We start from the raw sequence: 18,828 nt of genomic DNA, 5'->3' as shown, positions 1-18,828 counted from the left end.
ATTCACTAAAGTAATTAGTACCTCCACTAAGGTATCGGAACCTTTGACATGCCACACACACAGACTGTGTGTGTTTTTGCAATGGGTCAAACTGACGCGCGACCCAATTGCTCTGCACGCTGCAGAACACGCCCTCTCCACTATGTGTATGGACAGTGGTTAGAGTTAGCTATGCACGGGCGATGCAACATAACCCCAGGAACAGGCATTAAATGAAAGCACAAGTGGTTTAGGGGCACACATTATATGTACTACGTAGTAAACACAACGGGGCTCGGGGTTCCGGGGTTACAAGGGTAAGGGCAAAAGCGTACGAAGCTGGAAATGAAAAGGTGCATGGTAACGTACGCGACATGTGGATAAGTTGAAGTTGTAGATTCTGGATTCTGTACAGGTACTGTAATTGTAGATTCTTGAAATGCTGTTGTAAATTCATTGTCTCTCGACCTCGACTCAGCATCCCGAGAAAAAGATAAATCGAGCAGAGCTCGACAAACCAGGACGACAGGTTGGCGAGCTTCAGTGGTGTCGGCTCAGCGACGCATATCCTCAAGTAGATGTGTAGTTTCACTACTGCTAACTTAAGGGCATATCCCTAATGGTGCGACGGTATAATCAGACTGTATTTTGACGTTTATCGTCACTATATTTTACTTTTGCGCAACCCCAACGGTAAAACGGTATAACATCCGCATAACTGTCACTTCCGGATATGGAGGCTTGGTTGTGAAATGCCATCAAGGAATGGAACGACTACTACGAGGGCATGGACGATGCTTGGGAGATCTTAAGCTCGAGTAACGGACCACGCTAAATACCGGAGTCAAGAGCGTACGTTAAACGAGACCATGCTGAACACCCAAACTTGTTGCATTGTTCTAGTATGTTGCTTGTTGCTCCACCGGGTAGCTAAGGATCGTGCTGTGCGAGGGCAGTCCGGCTCGCAATAGGTGCAATAGTTCGCCTCATTGCGGGCCCAAAACTGCTCGGCTTTTTGCCCACTAATATATGGGTGTGTGCGAGTGTCGTTGCTAATGCAGTAGTTTAAAGCAAGAACCGGAACAGAAACTCCTTCGAGCCCCAGTCAAGTGGCCCTGGTAACATCGGGTTCCTACGAATTCACCAGGACGTTTGGCCAGTTTCAGGTTCAGGTGGATTGGTTGGCACTTCGAAGCGCTTGATATCACCTCCAGGTGTACCCTTGACAATGATCAGTAGTGGAAGCTTCTCTCCTATACAAAGCATAAGTACAGGTCATAACAGAACGGTACCATTTCCGCGAATTTATAGGACGGCAGTCACACGATCGGAATGCTTCTGCGTCTCCAGTACCCGGGACGACTCTCCCACTTTCGCAAGCGTTCGACCAGGCGGCATGTCGTAGTAGACAGGAGTCTTGTCAACATTGATCCATGCACGCCGCGGCAGATGCTCAAACTTCTCTTGAAACGCCGTATCAAATTCGTCTTGTGTGGCCAACAGTTCTCCTTTTGACGCTTTCGCTGGACAGGGCACGCGATGTTTGTAGCCATGTCGATTGGCAAAGCTCAGGCACCACTCAATCAAGCACTTGTACTCACAAACTTCGTTTGGCTTGGCTGCCATGTATTCCGAGAGCCATTCGGGCTGGTGGGACTTGATCCACGTCACTAAGTGGGCTGTCGTGAGGAAGTACTCGCCTTCGCGCACCGACTCCATGAATTCGACCAGCTGTTGCGAGAAGTCGATGTTTTCTGATTGTCCGCGACCCATTAGAGTCGCTCGGGATCTATGGTCGGAGGACTCCACAAAGTCAGACGCACGCGCTTTCCAACGACGCAACGTAGCCTCAGGAATGTTGTAGGTTCGTGCGAGCATCCTGTCGCTGGAGCAAGGTCCAAGGAGAGCATTCATGCGAAGCAACACTCAGATTTTACGCATTTTGTATCGGCGCTGATGGCGCCGAGCTAAACATTTTGGCCTGGTCATTCGAGAAATGGCGTGCTTTCATGCATGTCACCTGCAGATTTGAATTATCCAATCAGATTCAATTATAAGAAATTGAATTGTCCAATCATACAGTACAAAATTATTTGTATGTGATTGGCCAAAATACTTTCATATTTAAATAAATATTGCCGGTGCCAAGCTGCGTCAGTTCCTACTCAGTTCTCTGTATTTCGTGCAACATAGTATATTTCAGCCAAATTCCCAGCGGAATTTGACGTAAGCGAAGTTCGAAGGTGTGAGTAACCCGAAGGTTTATTTTAGGAATTTCAAATTCCGGGTTTGCTAAAGGTCTCTAATACGCACATCTTGCGAAGGCAAGAAATAGAACAACGTACGGACGAAAATCTAATTAGTACATTGTATACTTGGTGGAGTGCATAGTAGCGGGACTGCTTGAAAATTAAGGCAGCTATGTATGGTGGACCTCAAAGGCGAGGTTTTGTTGAGACTAGTTGATGAACCACCTTTTTGTATGCTGTGATCCTACTTATTTTATGTGCTCGCTACTCAAAATGAGCACATAATGCTGCCACAACGAGCCACCACTAGCGTTAACGGCTTGGACGCTCACACATCTCTGCAAGTGATCAGCCTCCTACAACACGCTGGTGAATCGCCGGAGACCCTAGCATGTATTCATTCTTTCGACACAGCCAAGAGACAGCAATGTCCACGCCAAGCTGTGTGCACTACTGTATCACGCAGCAACACACAGAGCATATCTTGCTGCCTCGTTGGAAGTTGGCAAGGTTGGCTGCCATGTTTGGGCGACCTTTCCAAATCAGGGTATCATAGGAATAATATCTTGAAGCTATGGGTATACGCTACAGTATAAAGATGTCAGCGCAGCCTGACGGTAAAATTCGGTGCTTTCATTCATTAGGTAGTAGGTTCAATTCCCACAGGTGGCTGTACTTTTTCCATTTTATCCTTAGTCAATAGGGATAAACATAATTGGGACGAAGGTTGACCGCACACATAGCTAGTTCGTCGATTTATCCCACTACCAGTGTGAATTAAAGGTTGTGCCTCCGATTTGACTCAGCTTCATCAAGCTGGTGGTGATACCAGTAGAATTTAGGACAAACTCAATCTTCAGTGCTGTACTGCAAACTTGAAAATGGGCATATGTTCCGAGCTGATGGTACACTGTACCGATGCATGACTTGTAGAGAGTAGTGAAGTGAAAGGAGGGAACTGACTGATTGACTGGATATTGAAGTTACTTTCGGATTTGTCATCGAGGTCACCGTTGTGAACACGGTAGCCGTCGGTTGTGAACACGGGCGCAAAACAGCAAAAGAATTCTTTGGCTGTCTTACAGACGCGCTAGCGACTGAACGCATGGAGTTTCCTGGAACAGGAAATAAGCATGCCTTGGACATGGAGCTACCCCGTAGCGACCACGTGAACTCTATCGGATCGCTCGACGAGTCCTGCGGCCCGTGCACTGAGTGTAGACCGTTTTCAAGACCATGGAAGGCCCCGGACAAGTGCAACTGCGCCACGGCTGTTCCGGTCACCACAAAGAAGGCGACAAACGGTGGCGGTTGATACGGGAGACCGGCGACGTTTGCGGCTCCCGAGTTTGGCGGTACATCCTGGGACGGCTCCCAGACCTGCGCTGGACATGGAAGATCTGGATATGGGACAGAACGACATGCACCTGCACAACGCTCCGGCCCTCCTGAAGAACCCGATGCTCATAGGATCCACCAAGGAAGAACGACACGTTTTTATGGCCGCGTACAACCTGAATATCAGCCAGACGAATACCCTGACTGCCAACGGGGTCCGACCGTTCATCATGCCGGTAAGGGCGTGTATCTAACCTGCGACGAAGCAACGTATTGCCGAATGGGATATGGGAAAGGATCCCGATGACGTGTGCCAGGGCGAATGGATTTCTAGATTGCTTGGTTCAAGCAAAGTTACGACGTCGATCCCGGGCCCTGGACACTCAGAAGTAGTGGATTAAAGATTCTGTTGCTTTTGATATGTCGGTCCCGGACGCGGATTCCCGGATCGGACGTATGCTGGATGGTTTGGCTGCAGCAATCCGTCGCGACCGACAGGAGTGGGTGATCCGGGAAGCGAGCCAGGCGATCGTGACGATCATCACGGACGCCGTCAAGCCTGCGTCACTACACCATGCTGTTACCGAGAAGATGGCGTTGACGCGAAACAAGCCTTTGAAGAAGGATGTGTACCGTTTCGTGCGCTGGTTGTGGGAATATGCGATCAGTCACGAGCGTTTTGAGGGTTACGAAGAAGAGTCGAAGCCACCTGCAAGCCCAGACCTACTGAAGCCGCTCGGGTTGAAGGTCCTGGGAGGACCCAGGGTCCCGAGGGGAGACACGAAGCCCCTGACACCTGTTCCGAACGCACCGGCTATCGGTGCACCGAACAACGGTTGTCTGAAGTGTAAGTCGACCAGGCATCGGGTCCGGGAATGTCCCGGGATCACCCCCGAAGAGGTCAAGCAACTGCTAAGAGCACACGAAAGTACGTTCGGACGTGGTCGGAGCGGCAAGAAAGGAGCCCCGGGAGCACCTGGTGGCCGCCTGGCGACGGTGAAGACGGATGCCCCGGACGCGAAACGGACTGAGCTCCCGGCTATTGTGGACGGTGTCCTAACCGTGCAGGCATAACTCCTAGACTCAGGAGATGATTTGTCGGTTGCTTCCGGAGGCCTGGTTTCTGCGCTGTTGGCTGCGGGAGCATCCCCGGAGATTACGGTCATGGATTCGATGGATCTCCGGCCATACTAGGCGGACAACTAGGTGGCTGATGTTGCGAGGGCTCCGGATCTGGGTCGATGATCCGTAGCACCCCTTGAGCTGACGCTGGGCCAGCCCGTGATGCAGAAGCTGGGCAACAATGACGCGATGCACCCGTACTCGCAGATGGGAGAGTTGTCAGACGGTATCGACGACGACGAAGGGATGGCGTGTGCAACGCCAGAACTTGGAAATGCGCCTGATGACGATGGTCCGGTGCGTATGGTCCTGGAAGCCAAGGTGGCCGAGGCGGCTATCGCGGGTATGCCAACAGCAGGTGTCGAGCAGCTCCGGGGCTTGTTGATGGAGTTCCGGGACGTGTTCCGGCTGAAATTCGGGAGAGACCCGCCGGTCAAAGTGGAACCGTTGAAGGTGCGCCTCAAGGAAAGGGTTGTACCAGTGAAGTCGGGACTGCGGCCTACCCTCCAACCCATATGGCGTTCCTGGAAAAGCATGTCCGGGAGCTGGAAGAAGCGGGTCTGGTGAACCTCAACAGTAGATTGCGCTGGGACTCGGCCCCGAGGATTGCCCCGAAGAAGATCCGGGAGATCTTAGGATGACGATTGACTCGAGACCGATCAATGCGTGTACCGAGCCGATAAATCCGTGATCGCGTTCACCGTCGGCTACACAAATTCATCGTTCCTTAACGTGGACACCAGAGCCAGCCTGGACATCCGGCACTCCAGGACTCCACCGGAAAAGCTCCGGTCCGGTCGAGGAGGACTTCCTCAACGGCTCGGGAGATCCGCCCACAGGTTCTCCTCTCCGGCCACACACTCCACGACGTACGGGATTTTCGTCATCGTCAGCCCCCAGGGTTGGAGCTTGTGGGCATGGTACTTGGCCATGCTCAAGTTCGACCCCAGGGGGTTAAACATGTACACCAGGTTCCGGTGGTCCGTAAACAATCGGAACCTCCCGAACGGATCAGGAGGTACTCCTGGCGCTTTCGACAACCCCAAATGCCTCCTTCTCCACAATCGACCATCGCCCGCTCGCTCCTCGGAACGATCCGCTCAGGAACGCCAACGGTTCATGTCGCTGGTCGCTCGCGGGTAGGTCCAGCCGTGGACCGGGACTTGTGCCGCAACAGCCCCCCAGACCCCCTCGCTCGCGTCGGTATACAAACATACCATCTTGTCCGGGTCTGGGTGGGACAACGGGACCATACGTTTCAGCACCTCTTTCATTCGGTCGAAATACTCAGCGCAACACGCGTCAAGGCCGTCTTCTTCCGGGAGACGGCCGCCTTGGCCACAATATCCAACAGCTTCATCAACGGGACTACCAGCTCCGTATACTGCGTGGTATTCCCCCTCATCCAGTGCATGGTGCACATGAACTGCTGGAGATCCGCTGCCGTCTGTGGCGGCCCTGGATCCGTTCCGGGCCACGCCGTCCGCTGAAATCTCTTTCCCACACCATACGGTCCGGGTGGTGTAAAAGACACACTTCCCGGGGTACAACTTCAGTCCGTACGCTTGGCAGATCTCAAGCACTTTACGCAACATGGCAACATCTCGTCCGTGGTCTGGGCATACTTCAACAAGTCATCCAACCATCCGAGCAGTACGTGCATCAGGAGATCACCGAACAACTCATCGACCACCCCTTGGCAATAGGCCACCGCATCGGTCTGACCAAGCACGCGTTTGCCTTTCCAAACTTGCGATGCTCCAAGGTGGCGCACTACGAGTCGACTGGTGTCGTAGTCTCGAGCAGACCAAGCTGCGCAACTTGTTACGGGAGGTCGTCGAAATGACGCCATACCCACCAATTGGGATTTCGTTGCACAGCTTACGCCGTGGTGGTTGGTTTTACCGGGTGTTCGAATCGAAAGAGGGTCATTTCAATTTTTGTGAGTTGATGGCTTGGTGTCCTTGGGCCGACGCTAAAACGTGCTATGAGTACTTGGACATCAAAGCATCAGCAACGAAATCGATCCAAGAAACTTGCTACTTACAGGTAGCATGCATGGGCCAGTTCAATGGTATAGTGTCGGTGTTGGCGGTTTACCTTGCACATTGGACGAGCTCGCTCAAACCTTGGCCAAGAGTGTGCACCAGTACGCGACTACCAGCCATCTTGCAACCAAGGCAACAAAGAAGTTATCAATCGACATTTTGTTGTCCAGAAGGCCATACCTACGGCTCGATCGGCTCGCGAAGCGTGGCAACAATGGTTTGCGGCGGACCCCGAGAACGGCTTGACTTGCGCGCTGAAGGACTGCACTAAGGATATGATACAATTCGATAGGAAGAAGTACTCTGAACGGCATATGTTGGCGATGGCGTTTAGCAAGAACCAATCGTTCGATCAATTCGAAGCCTCGTACACGGGCTTCACAAATTTGTATGCCAGAATCCTCAAAGAAGTTCGGCGTAGAAATTGGTACAATGTAATACATTTTTTCTTGCACTTTGTTTTGAAATATGGGGTGACAGAACACGGGACTTCCTGTTAATTGGTGGCTAATTGACTGTGAAGAATTACAAATTGATAATTGTATTTTTACTATTAATAGTAGTCCTCGTGAAATCCACAAACGCGAAGACAGGGGAACGACGCTTCGTCTACCAAGTGATAGAATTGGCTATCCTCTTCAATGTGGGCTTTCTTGTGCCATCGAAGTCATACTGAAAGGTAGCGACCTTTACCGTCTGAAAGAGTTGAATGTCGTCCCATCGTAGGCCGAGGACTTCACTGATTCGAAAGCAACCAATAAATCAAACCACCAGAGCCAGACGCAGCATGGCGCCAATAAATGGGTGCAAACTGGACAGCGCGTTGAGAGGGGTGGATAACTCGAGCACCGTGAGCGGGTGGGCCTTCGTGCTAATGTGAATTCCGGTGAAATTTGCCGTTTTGGGGTGGATTGACCCTTTGACGTGAAGTGGCAATAAATCGACCTCAACATTTGATTCGCCGAAAATACCTTAATTCAGCCAATCAAACAGTATTTGCCTGAGTCTGGGAATGAACAGCAGGAACTGACAATCACGACAGCGTGATCGCCGACACAGTTTACCACTGCCTATTCGTCTATAGTCTTGGGTTCTCTTGCAAACATGTACTATGTGTCATGTTTCCATGAACACGTTACTTAAGTCTAGTGGTACATAAGCTCACAGTTAACCAAGTCCAAGGAGTCCTCGGCCTCCAGTCTGCTCATCGCGGGACGGGAGGCAACAACAATCAAGTACTAGTACGGTTGCATTCGGGGTACATGCGCGCAAGTGATTGCTCTCGATTGGAGTGCGCTTTGGCGAAGTTTCCTTAAACCTAACGATATCGGTGATGGTGGCCTGTAATTGGTGATGGTTGCGTCGGCGTTCATTTCGATCGGCAAGTTTCGAATTACACCTTCGCGTGCTCAACGGAATCTCTATATATCTATAACTTATCCGAATACAGAGGTTTTGATCGGTTCTGAATCCGCCTCTGTTCGATTCAACCAATCGAACATGGAAAATTCGAGTAGAACCCACAATACGTACTGTACTATTATTAATACAGTAATAGTATTGTTTTAGGTCCAAATTTGGCGCTTCATGCCGATTCTCGAAATCGCAAACAATTAGCAGACGGGTGGAATAATATAGCATTTAGTTAACAATAGTATATTCAACTGTAAATACAATTCGACATTTTCAAATCACAGCTCATAAAGGACATGTTTCCTCTTGTGTACGTGGCGTCGGAGCATGCCTCCAAGAAGACCATCGGACATGCGCTCTATGCGTATTACCACATTGGAATGACGAAGTCGAACGTTGCCCACGTGTTCAACAATTCAGCATCAACGATTTCAAATTGGATCGATCGGTTTGAGACGCGTCGGCATCTCGACCGCAACAGCAAGGCAAAATATGTCTTTACACAGGTAGAAACCCCGAAACATATGATGCTCTTGGACTCATGTGGGTTGAGCAGTGTGCGAAAATGTGCGCGCGAATCGGTCGCCATCGAACACATACGGATTGAAACGTTCTCCGTTGTGGCCACGAGCACACACGGTTTACTTCACGAAGATCTCCGCGCGCAACTTGTACAGATTAGGGGCTGTGGCCTGAGGGGAGCTTCGCGTGTTGTAGTGGTGTGCAGGCGAGTAGGCGTCCTGTGAGTTCTGTATTGCACTATCGTTTTGAAAATGACAAACGCTATGGATCTATTTGAATTTGATTGGTTCATGAAATTCATAATCCTATGATTTGATTTTTCGGTCGAGTCTCTCTGCCGATTTGATTCAGCACCTGTTGTCTTGCGCCGGTGTTCACAACCCAACGCTACCGTGTTCACATCGGTGACCTCGATGACAAATCCAAAGTAACTTCATTATCCAGTCAATCAGTCAGTTCCCTCCTTTCACTTCACTACTCTCTACAAGTCATGCATTGGTACAGTGTACTGTATCATGAGCTCGGAACCTATGCCCCTCCGGATCCAGGTCATATTTTACACTCCTCAAATGTCGTCCTGTTCCGAACCAACATTCGGCTACCCACTCTCAGGCGGGGGAGTCAAACAGAGGCTCGGCCGATAACATTTCCCCCCTACATCGGGTGGACACATGCACTCGTGAGATCGTCAATCATTTCGTTCACGCCGTCTTCGTTGCTCCGGGCCGTAGCCCAGCGATGGAATAGCACAGGAACGTCTTCGTAGATCGATAGGGCCGGTTCCCAGGACGACTCCAGATCAGCAATTGTCAAAAATATATTAAAATATATTTTCCGGTGGAGTTATTTGTTGTTTATTTATTGTGGTTTCTGATAGAATAAAAATAACTATTGCAATATATTTTGCTTGGCCAATATCTATTACACTAACCATTGATTCGCCAATAACTATTGCACTAAATTTTGATTGGCCAATAACTATTGCAATAATATTCCAAAGGGCAATAACTATTGCAATAACTAATGATTAGCCAATATATATTGCAATATTTTTTGATTGGTCAATAAATACTTGCACTCAAATTTTGTTGTCTACTTCCCAGAGAGTTTTTTTGCCTTGACTTGAAAGCGCTTCTTTTTGGACACCTTCGCTTCGGCTTTCTTTGCCTTCTTCGCCGTTTCTTGTGGAGATAGCCATTCTGTCTCGTCCTCATCCCTGTCCGAGTCGACCTCGCGGCATGTGATCATGTCCTGTATAATACGAGGACGGTATCTGCAATCAATCTCGAGGCTGTAACCCATTTTTGGAAATAAAATAGCTGAATATCTGTGCATCCTACAGCAATATCTGTAGGATGCACAGATATTCAGCTATTTAAAAGTCACATTTTTGCACTGATATTCTGTATGCATAAGGCATGAGTTCATGTATTGCTAAGATTCGACTCGGTGGATATATTTTCGCTGCACACAAAATGGGCCGCAGTACCTCTTTAAAATTATGCGTATCCACGCTAGAGGGGTGGGGTTGATCATTTCATTCTACACTAACTCTGACAGTACCATTGGTTAAAATTGTGCAAACACTTTGGCAAACAATTTACGAGCCCAAATGTTGCCTTTCAATTGGTTAACAGAATTTTCGGCTGTTTTGCACGTCAGTCCGAGGCGAACGTTATAGATTTGTGCAGGTTTCGACCTACGATCCAGATGCAGGAAACTCCTATTCAAGCCAATGAAACTTACTTACGCATTCATAACGCACTTTGATTGGACAAATTTTGGTAAAATAAATATGGAGTGTACTTGATGTTTGTATGTATAATGATACACAATTGATTAATAATTTCCAGTCAGAGTTTCGAGAATCGAGAGCCAAAACACTAAAATCGAGTTTTCTCGGCTCACAGATCGATCCAGAGCCCAGGGACCTCATTTTTGGAGTCCTAGCGAGAAGGTACTTTGGTCATGAGGCGCGGGTATGGACAGCCCATTAGTCCATATAGGTGCGTATTCGATTACTCAATCATTCGTTTACTCAATCATTTTGATGATCTCATCCTCATGTCACGCTATGATTACGCATGTGTGAAATATTTGTTCTCAATTTGCAAACACAAATGTCAAAGCTCATTATCCATTTGGCCATCCACCTCCACCCCCAACATCAAAGTTTTATGGTTGAGCGCTGACATTAGTCAGAGGTATCGGTTCGAATCCGATTGATGTTTGCTTATGCTCTGTCCACCTGCAGTCCTTGTTAACGCCGCCGTCTTTAGCCGCTTGATTCGCAGTCGTCATCCTCTTCGTCTCCGTCGCTGCTGTCGCCATCCTCGAACACTGAAATCAGTCCTTCGCCCATGTCTTCGTCGCTGTCGCTTGCGTCGCTGGCCATGACTCCTTGCACGTCGTCATCGTCGTCGTCACCAACCTCGGTTTGCTCTGGGGCTCCGTCGCCAATACCACCAGATGTGTCCGCCGCAATAAGGACCGAGACCTTGTTGATGTCCCCGAAGCGGGCGTTCACCTTGAGGAACAAGGTGACTTCGAGATTCGCCGGATTCATCGCCTTCCGCTGCCTGCCCAAGACTTGCTTGGCAGCCGAGAAGAAGCGCTCAACGCCGTTTGACGTAGGCGGCAGTTGCTTCAAGATTGGGTCGTATGCAGACGCCATGCCGTCGTCGATGTCTCCATCCGTCACCGGGTCCTCTGCAAACGTCTCGGCCGTCCTTTCGCCTCTTGGGGCCGGAGTTGGGGGTGCCTTAAATTTGTCCAACACGCCTTTGTCGGCAGCAGTCAGGGCAACCCGCTGTTGCAAGGCTACGACGGCGTGTTCGAATTCCTTCGAGTGGACTATGCTCGCTTCCGAAGCAAGGCGACTTTCCATCGAAGGCCATTCGGAGAGAACTTTGTCAAAGATGACACGGACATTCGCGGCATAGCAGTCGCGACGTTGCAAGTACTTCGTCATGCTCTGCCACTTGGTTGGGAGGGAGCGTTCCATCCGCTTCAGCATTGCCTTGGACGGCATCTTCATTTTCGCGCGCTTGGGCATCCGTTCGAGCGAAGGCAGGAGCTTCTGGAAGCGTCTTAACATCTCGAACGCAGACGACCAACGTGTGGCTTGAAGGAGCCTCGGCTTCAATGACGTCACCTTCTTCAACTCGGCCGCATTGTTAAGTGCTTTGCATGACAACATGACCTTTTGGACTTTCGCCAACAGTTCAGCAAACTCACCCTTCATGAGGTCTTGGACCGCCAAGTTGAACCGATGGGATGCACATCCGAGCAGAGGTACCTTCATGTCTGTCGCCATCTTCTTGTTGAAGGAGCAATTGTCCGCGACAATAAAGGTGATGCAGGAGGTAGAGCGCTTGAACTTGGCCAGTTGCATCCGAATCCAGTGAACGTGCTTCTCCGCGGTGTGCGACACGACTTCATCGGTCTCAGGGCCCGGTTGGAGGTCATCGACCCCTTGGACATCGGCGAGGCTTGTGTCTTTGATTAGAGGCGTCATCGAGAGCAGGACCTCCTTGCGATCGCCCGCATTCACGTAAACAGCAAACAGAGCAATGAAGTGTTCAGTCATGTGTGTCCATCCATCGAGGACCACTCCGAACTTGTCCGGTAGCTCCTTCATGATGTCTCCAACAACTTAGGCGCGCAGCAGATGCATGTAGTGCTTGACTTGATTGTGCGATAGTCCCTTGAAGGAGCCGTACTCACGGGTGCGCTTCTTTTCAAACCAGATGAAAGGCAGATTGTCGCTGATAATCCAATCCAGGGTCTTGAAGACGACTTCACTATTGGTGTTCACGAACGCTGATGGGATGAGGGGCGCGTCGAGGCCGCCGTAGGTTGACTGAGGCATAGTCTTCTGCCAAGTAGCAGTGTGATTGTACGTCACGTGGGAGCGAACGTTGCTCTTCCCAGAAGATTTCTTGACCGGAACAGTGCCCTTGGGAGTCGGAGGACAGTAGCGGCACTTGAATGTCATTGCGCCGGAAACGGGGTCTACGATCGGGGGGGGCGAAGAAAACGTCCACGATTTCGTTCGTGGTCCAAGACTCACGCGCGGGCTGGGGTCGAAGGACTTGCTGACGTGTTCCAGTCATTTGGTATTTGTGTTGCGTGATGTTGCAAGCTCTTTTGAGTCCCCAATGCGATAATAGATGGAACATGTGAGCCAGCCAAAGAATTGACCAGTCATATTGTAGGGTTCTCATAAATTGCCCAATCTGGGTTATTGGATTCGGAAAACCAATATTATTGCAATATTTCTTGGGGCCCAATAAAATAACAGCAATAATTCTCTGGAAACCAATAACTATGGCAATATTACTTGGGGTTCAATAAAATAACTGCAATAATTCTGGGGAAAACAATAACTATTGAAATATATTTTACTCTTACAATAAATAGTTTTATTGTTCAGGCACAATATAATAAAATATTTATTGCAATATATTTAAATAATTTTTTTCACAATATATTTATGACAATCCCTGCTCGCAAGTACGATCGTTTCAATGGCACACTCATTTTATCGATACCTTGAAACTTGATGGTCAGCCTGCTCGACCTCGTTGACAGCGCGTCTGACTTTGGCAAATAACAGCTCCGTCCTTGACGACGTGCTAACTGCCTGGAACGTGCGAGTAACTGCCTGTAACCGACAAAATGCCGTGACTCTCAAGATAGATCGACACATAACACATGCTGCTGCCGTCACCCCCGCCGCAGCAGCGCCCTTCACAACTGAACGCTCCTCCAAAGCAAGCCGCCCGGTGCCTCCGTGTCCTGGTCTTGACCATGCACATCATTGTGGCTATGTACTTGGTCATGTGGGCAACGTTGCTTCAAACTGCGCTGGATGCTGATCTTGTTTCTGTCCGAGTGTACCAACCTTTGGTGACGTCGGTGGTATACGTTATCACTGCTACGCTTCATCTCTACGCTGTGTATTCCGTGGTTGTTTCCGAGTGCAAGCAACGCCCCTTGAGCCAAAAAGTAGGGCCCTCCATTGACGCCATAGCCCCCCAGTCAAGAATCGCTTTCTTTGACCTGGACAACTGGTACGACCACTCGATCATCCTTTTCAACTTGATCGAGATTGCGTGCGCAAGTACCCAAGCAACCACCATGTTTCGCACGATCGTCGAGCCAGCCAAAGTTGTCTCGTACGCTATCGTGGTGGTGCTGTACATTGTGCTGTCGCCCCTGATTCTATTTGTCCGCAACACCCAGGCGAAAACGTCCCTGGTGAACGTCGCCGACTCCATTTTGAGCTTCACGCTGTCTTGTGGCCACCCATTTGCTGCTGTGGTGTTTCAACTGTCGGACTATGTGCTTGTGCATCCCGCCCTCGAACACGACAATCTGTGGTCCACCCAAACGCTGGTCTTGACTCGGCAACTCTTGCCGTCGACGTTTGTCCACCTTTGCTCGATCTTGGGGCTTCACGTAGGTACCTACCTTGCCCTTCGCCGTGTCATGAACACTTCGCACCATATCCACTTGGCGCTGACTGCCGTGACCGAGAAGAAGCCCCCCGTCGCCCCCGTCACCCGCACCCGAACTGCCCGGGTCAAGCAAACGCTTCACTTGTTGGTCCATGCGAGCAGGTCTTCTCTACAGGATCAACTCAAACTCAGCCGAAAAAAGCGACTCCTTCTACGCGTCAACTTGGTCGTCAATATGACGTTGGGCATGGCGTCCATTGTTGTCATCACTCGGTCGATGGTCCGACGCACACACTGCCCAGAGTATTGCCGCGCTTACAGCCGCCCATTGTTCGACCTGTCCTGTCATTGCGCATACGTGGAAGTGAATTGCGTTCTGCAAGGTATTGTCGACCCGTTGCCGCTGCTCGACCCTGCCATCGTTGGAACCAACGCCTTGTACATGGAAATCAGTCGCTGCGACCTCTCGTCCGGCCTTCCCGCTGCGTCCCTGGCCCCGTTCCAGGATCTGAGCAAGCTCTTGATCTTGTATTCCAACATGACATCGTGGGACGAACCGTTGCCTCCAGGCGTGAACCACGTCATCGTTCGACGCAGTCGATTGCAGTCGGTTCCGTCAGCCCTCGGTGGACCCATTTCCCCGTCCCTCGTGTCCATTTTCATTGAGCACTGTGACCTGCACGAGGTTTCAGAGCGTGTGATGCAGTCATGGAGAAATGTGCGCCAACTGCACTTGGTCAACGTAAGCTTGCAGGACGTCCCCGCGGCACTTTTGGAGCTGCTACATTTGGAAGAGTTGAATTTACAAAGCAATCGAATCGCCACCTTGCCAAGTCCGTGGTTGGTTGATGATAGTGCTAAGGTTACGTCGTCGGCGTTGCGGCTGGTTCTATTGGGCGGCAATCGATTGGTACAAGTGCCTTGGGCGCTGGCCAAACATTCGGCAGTGGTAGACCTCAGCGGCAACCCCATCCCCCCCTCCACGACCTCTTTATCGGACATGGCGTCGTTGCTCGAAGCTAGACGAGTGATCCTCGACGGAACACCCTTCTGCACTGCTACGCCAACAACCTACTGCAAACCGCTTTGCGCGCCGTATTGTTTTGCCACCATGCCTGGCGACAACTACTGCAACTTGGAATGCCATTCACCGTCCTGTAAGTTTGATGTAGGCGATTGCGATAGGTTCGGGTTTAGTCGAAACCAATGAACGTGCCCGAGGTGTTAATATGCATCTACAGCTAATGCCTGTCAACCGTTGCGTTCACCTTCAATACAACAACATGCAATTTACAGTTAACAACACTGTAAGTCCAAGAATTACTTGGGCGCTTTACTTGTGGGCTTCCTTGCAAAAGGACGTCTAGCCAACCCAGAACTAACCCGCATCCAACAGTTTTAACTTCACAGTTAGATCACCAGTGGTAACCGCACCAGAACACCCCCAAAGACACGGGTATGTCCTCGGAGTACAAAACCATAATTCCCAATTTCGGAATTTTCTTTACTTTTCGCTTCGGGTGGATATTCACAGTATTGGCCAAATGGCGATTCAATGTAACATAATGTTAGCACACCGCTTGGATTTCTTGGCGTATTGCCCTGAAGCCCACAACAACTAAGCTCACAACACCTCGTCCCCCCTTGTTGTGAGCTATTTTCGTACTTTGGAACCGTCAGTAACAAATATTTCATTTCCAACAAACGATCATGACGTCACCGTGGGTGACCTCCGTGCCTTTGGGGGTGTTCTGGTGCGGTTACCTGTACATGCCACCAGTGCTGTACCTGTACATAACACATATGCACCATTCGCCCATCAAGAACTGCCAGCCTTACCTGATGGCCTCAACAGGCTTGTGTTGCACAGTCTACTGCTTGGCCACTCCATTGATCCACATTCTCGGCTCGACATGGCCGTCACCGCTGTTTATTATGTGTGGCTACGTCGTTCCTATCTACGCTTGGTGCGTCGCCCCTCACAAAAGTTTCGACGTCTTTCAAACTGGAATGTGTGTATAGCACCTCGTACGTGCTCAGTGCGGCGGCTATGGTTGTCATGTTCAAAATCACCGACTTGGTGGTGAATCACTCGCATTTTACGCCGCGCCATGTCAATCAACTGGCGTTTTACCGGTGGCTTCTCTACCCCAAGGTGCAATTGCCTTCGGTGGGATGTATTGGGTTTGTGTCGACGTTGCCTTGCCTTGTCGCTGTGGTCATTTCAGCAGACTTGACGACGGTCGAGATGCAGCAAAGCAGCTACAATTCCGTACCCTCGACTCTCGTTCGACTGAACTCACCTTCTAACCACGACACGATAGATTCTGTGGATATCCATGGCTGCGGTGGCCATCCTCGGGTCGGTTGTGGGCATCGGGCTGTCCAAGCATATGCCCCCATACATGGACAACCTTGGCCTGCGAAGGACGTACCAACGAACGTACCGCACGTCGATCTTTTTCGTCCTCGTGAGTCTCCTCCACGGCGGACTGGAATGGATTCTGTCGGTACCCCTCGGACGAGAGTTCCACGTCCGCAACCTGATTTACACACTCGCGATGCAATACGTGTTCTTCTTCAACATCGCCGCACCCTTGCGTCACCTGGCATCGTCTTCCCAAGCCATGACGTCGGTGGTCACGACAACATCCAAGGCAGCAAGCCGCATGAAGGAACTCGAGCAGTACTTGCGGTCGAACCATGGCCTGCCAACGTTTATGACGTTCTGCCAGCGGGACTTTCGCACCGAAGAGCTGCGTGCGTGGCAACTTGTCGAGCAATTCAAGCAACGCCTTGTGTCAGCCCAGAAGTTGCTCACCACGTGTCTCGTGCCGCAGTGTGCGTTGGCGTGTCCGACGTCCGTGAAGTGGGGCCCCACGTACGTGGCAAGGCTGGAGAGCTGGCTGCGGCGCGACGAGGACATTGTGGGGAACGAAGTGCCGACGACTTTCTTTGACGAGTTTCAAGCGGCGCTGCTCGAGGCTCTGTGCGAAGACGTGTGGCTGCGGTTCCAGAGGCAGTCACTGGACTGGATCGACCACGACCGAAGGAGGCGAAGTCTCGAGGGAATGGACACAGTGCTTCGGATGGTGGTAAAAAAGCAACCCGCGTTCCCATTGCCGTTCCCAGTGGCGCCGGCCGAATTGAAACAAACCAGCACAACTATGGTCCAAGTTTTCTGTTAGCTTGGAAGGGCTATCTACTAATGCTTGGTATTTGAATCGATTGGGAAATGCCACGTTGACCAAAACACGAGTACATACGTATTGGACGTCCAATGGTCATAACTTTATATGATTGCGTGGTGCAAAGATGTATCGATCGTATTAATACTCGGCCTTGATATTTATTGCTACCGTTATCGTCGTCGCGACGACTATTTGTGTACGAGAAATAGATATTAATACAGTATAGTTTGGGCACGTGGGCTTACCATCCGCATTTCCTTTGGCATGAGCGTTAGCAACTTGTTTACCCGAAACGACGGCAACTCGTTCAGTGCCGCACGATCCAATCGGCGCATCAAGTCGCGGAATGCACCGAGGAACTCCTCGAGGGGAACGTTCTTCCAGTCCCAGCTGAGCGTGTGGTACTTTTGCAGCAGTGAGACACGGTCGGCAGCTCCGATCGGTTCATGGATGGCTGTCAAGTTGTCCAAGGCAGTCTTGACCAGCAAGGCACGTACTGTTGGGTGTGGAGTATCTTAGCAAGAGACAGGTAGTATTCTTGCAAGCGCACTCCATTCCCATTGGTCAAGGATCTGTCAACACGACCGAAGAGAGCTCGATAGGGGATGCAAATGTGCGTTGTGAATCAGTAGATCTAAGACCTTTAACATAGTCAGTCTTCTTTTACCTTTGAACCCGGTGCATCGAGTTCTAAAGGAGTCACTGCCAGTTCAGGACCGGCAGACACAACACGTACTGTCCGGCCTTGAGAGACGGGATGTAGTTGGTGTTTTGTTGCTGGCAAGCGAGGATGTCGGCATCGCCTCTGGGTAGAGTCACCTTGGCGGTGGCGTTGACGTCGGCATCGCCTTCGGGTTCAGACACCTCGTGGAGCGAACGAGCGCGATCGTCGATGCCCGCGATGGCGTTGTTGGTTTGGGCGGTGGCTGATGCCGCGAAGAGGGCAATGACACTGAGGAGGGAGTACTTCATGGGAAAATGAATAATGAGGAAAGGTATTGTATTGGGCTGTCAAAGCGTCCTGGAATGGGTTTGTGATGGTGTGGTAGGAAGTTGGAAGGAATTCTCAGACAGATAGAGGGGCGCAATGACCTTGGCCGGCTTGTTCGGCTTCACGTACTTGCAATCTCAAGGCACATTTTCACGCCCAGTGCAACTATAGAACATGTGTATCATCTGAGTCGACATAGTATAGGTGACCTGAGATGTGGTTAGGGTGACATAGTAAAGGTGACCTGAGATGTGGTTAGGGTGGTATGTTGAAGATGGTAATCATCCGAGAGTGTTGCATGTAGTGCAAGTACTAGTACGCAAGCCTCATTATATTTCGCGACTTCGGCATTTAATTTCGTGGGAATGTCGAATTCACTAACTCAGTATATTTCGTGGACTGTGGGTATATTTCGAGCTTTGCTCAGGTAAATTCGCAAACATCAAATATATTTCGTGGCGAGACCAATATATTTCACATAAATGTTAACGCAATGGGTGTATTTATATACTA

General features: G+C 50.3%; 5 protein-coding genes across 5 annotated transcripts; 2 read left to right on the top strand and 3 right to left on the bottom strand.

Moving 5' to 3' along the window:
• Nucleotides 1–1,284: 1,284 nt before the first annotated feature.
• H257_17761 (hypothetical protein) lies at nt 1,285–1,857 on the bottom strand (the record flags this gene model as incomplete). Its single annotated transcript, XM_009846652.1, has 1 exon — nt 1,285–1,857. One exon carries the CDS (start codon nt 1,855–1,857, stop codon nt 1,285–1,287), a length of 573 nt encoding a protein of 190 aa, XP_009844954.1.
• Nucleotides 1,858–3,619: 1,762 nt separating this feature from the next.
• Nucleotides 3,620–3,820, top strand: H257_17760 (hypothetical protein; the record flags this gene model as incomplete). Its single annotated transcript, XM_009846651.1, has 1 exon — nt 3,620–3,820. One exon carries the CDS (start codon nt 3,620–3,622, stop codon nt 3,818–3,820), a length of 201 nt encoding a protein of 66 aa, XP_009844953.1.
• A 9,554-nt stretch (nt 3,821–13,374) lies between these two features.
• On the top strand, nt 13,375–15,421 carry H257_17759 (hypothetical protein). The gene has a single exon (XM_009846650.1). It carries the CDS (start codon nt 13,388–13,390, stop codon nt 15,341–15,343), a length of 1,956 nt encoding a protein of 651 aa, XP_009844952.1. The 5' UTR covers nt 13,375–13,387; the 3' UTR covers nt 15,344–15,421.
• Nucleotides 15,422–16,591: 1,170 nt separating this feature from the next.
• Nucleotides 16,592–17,382, bottom strand: H257_17758 (hypothetical protein). Its single transcript, XM_009846649.1, has one exon. It carries the CDS (start codon nt 17,057–17,059, stop codon nt 16,736–16,738), a length of 324 nt encoding a protein of 107 aa, XP_009844951.1. The 5' UTR covers nt 17,060–17,382; the 3' UTR covers nt 16,592–16,735.
• Nucleotides 17,383–17,494: 112 nt separating this feature from the next.
• H257_17757 (hypothetical protein) lies at nt 17,495–18,296 on the bottom strand (the record flags this gene model as incomplete). The annotated part of the gene is made up of 3 exons (XM_009846648.1): nt 17,495–17,512; nt 17,570–17,800; nt 18,042–18,296. The coding sequence occupies 3 exons, from the start codon at nt 18,294–18,296 to the stop codon at nt 17,495–17,497; spliced, it is 504 nt and encodes a 167-aa protein (XP_009844950.1).
• Between the last annotated feature and the right edge of the window lie 532 nt (nt 18,297–18,828).

This window comes from Aphanomyces astaci (genome assembly GCF_000520075.1).
Source record: "Aphanomyces astaci strain APO3 unplaced genomic scaffold supercont1.118, whole genome shotgun sequence".
NCBI classification, from domain to species: Eukaryota; Oomycota; class Saprolegniomycetes; order Saprolegniales; family Verrucalvaceae; genus Aphanomyces; species Aphanomyces astaci.
The sequence above is the reverse complement of the archived record's forward strand: the minus strand, read 5'-3'. Positions and strand labels throughout refer to the sequence as shown.

Coding starts and splice junctions, on each gene's coding strand:
- H257_17759 (XM_009846650.1), top strand. CDS start 13,388: ATGCTGCTGCCGTCACCCCCGCCGCAGCAGCGCCCTTCACAACTGAAC.
- H257_17758 (XM_009846649.1), bottom strand. CDS start 17,059: ATGTCCTCGTCGCGCCGCAGCCAGCTCTCCAGCCTTGCCACGTACGTG.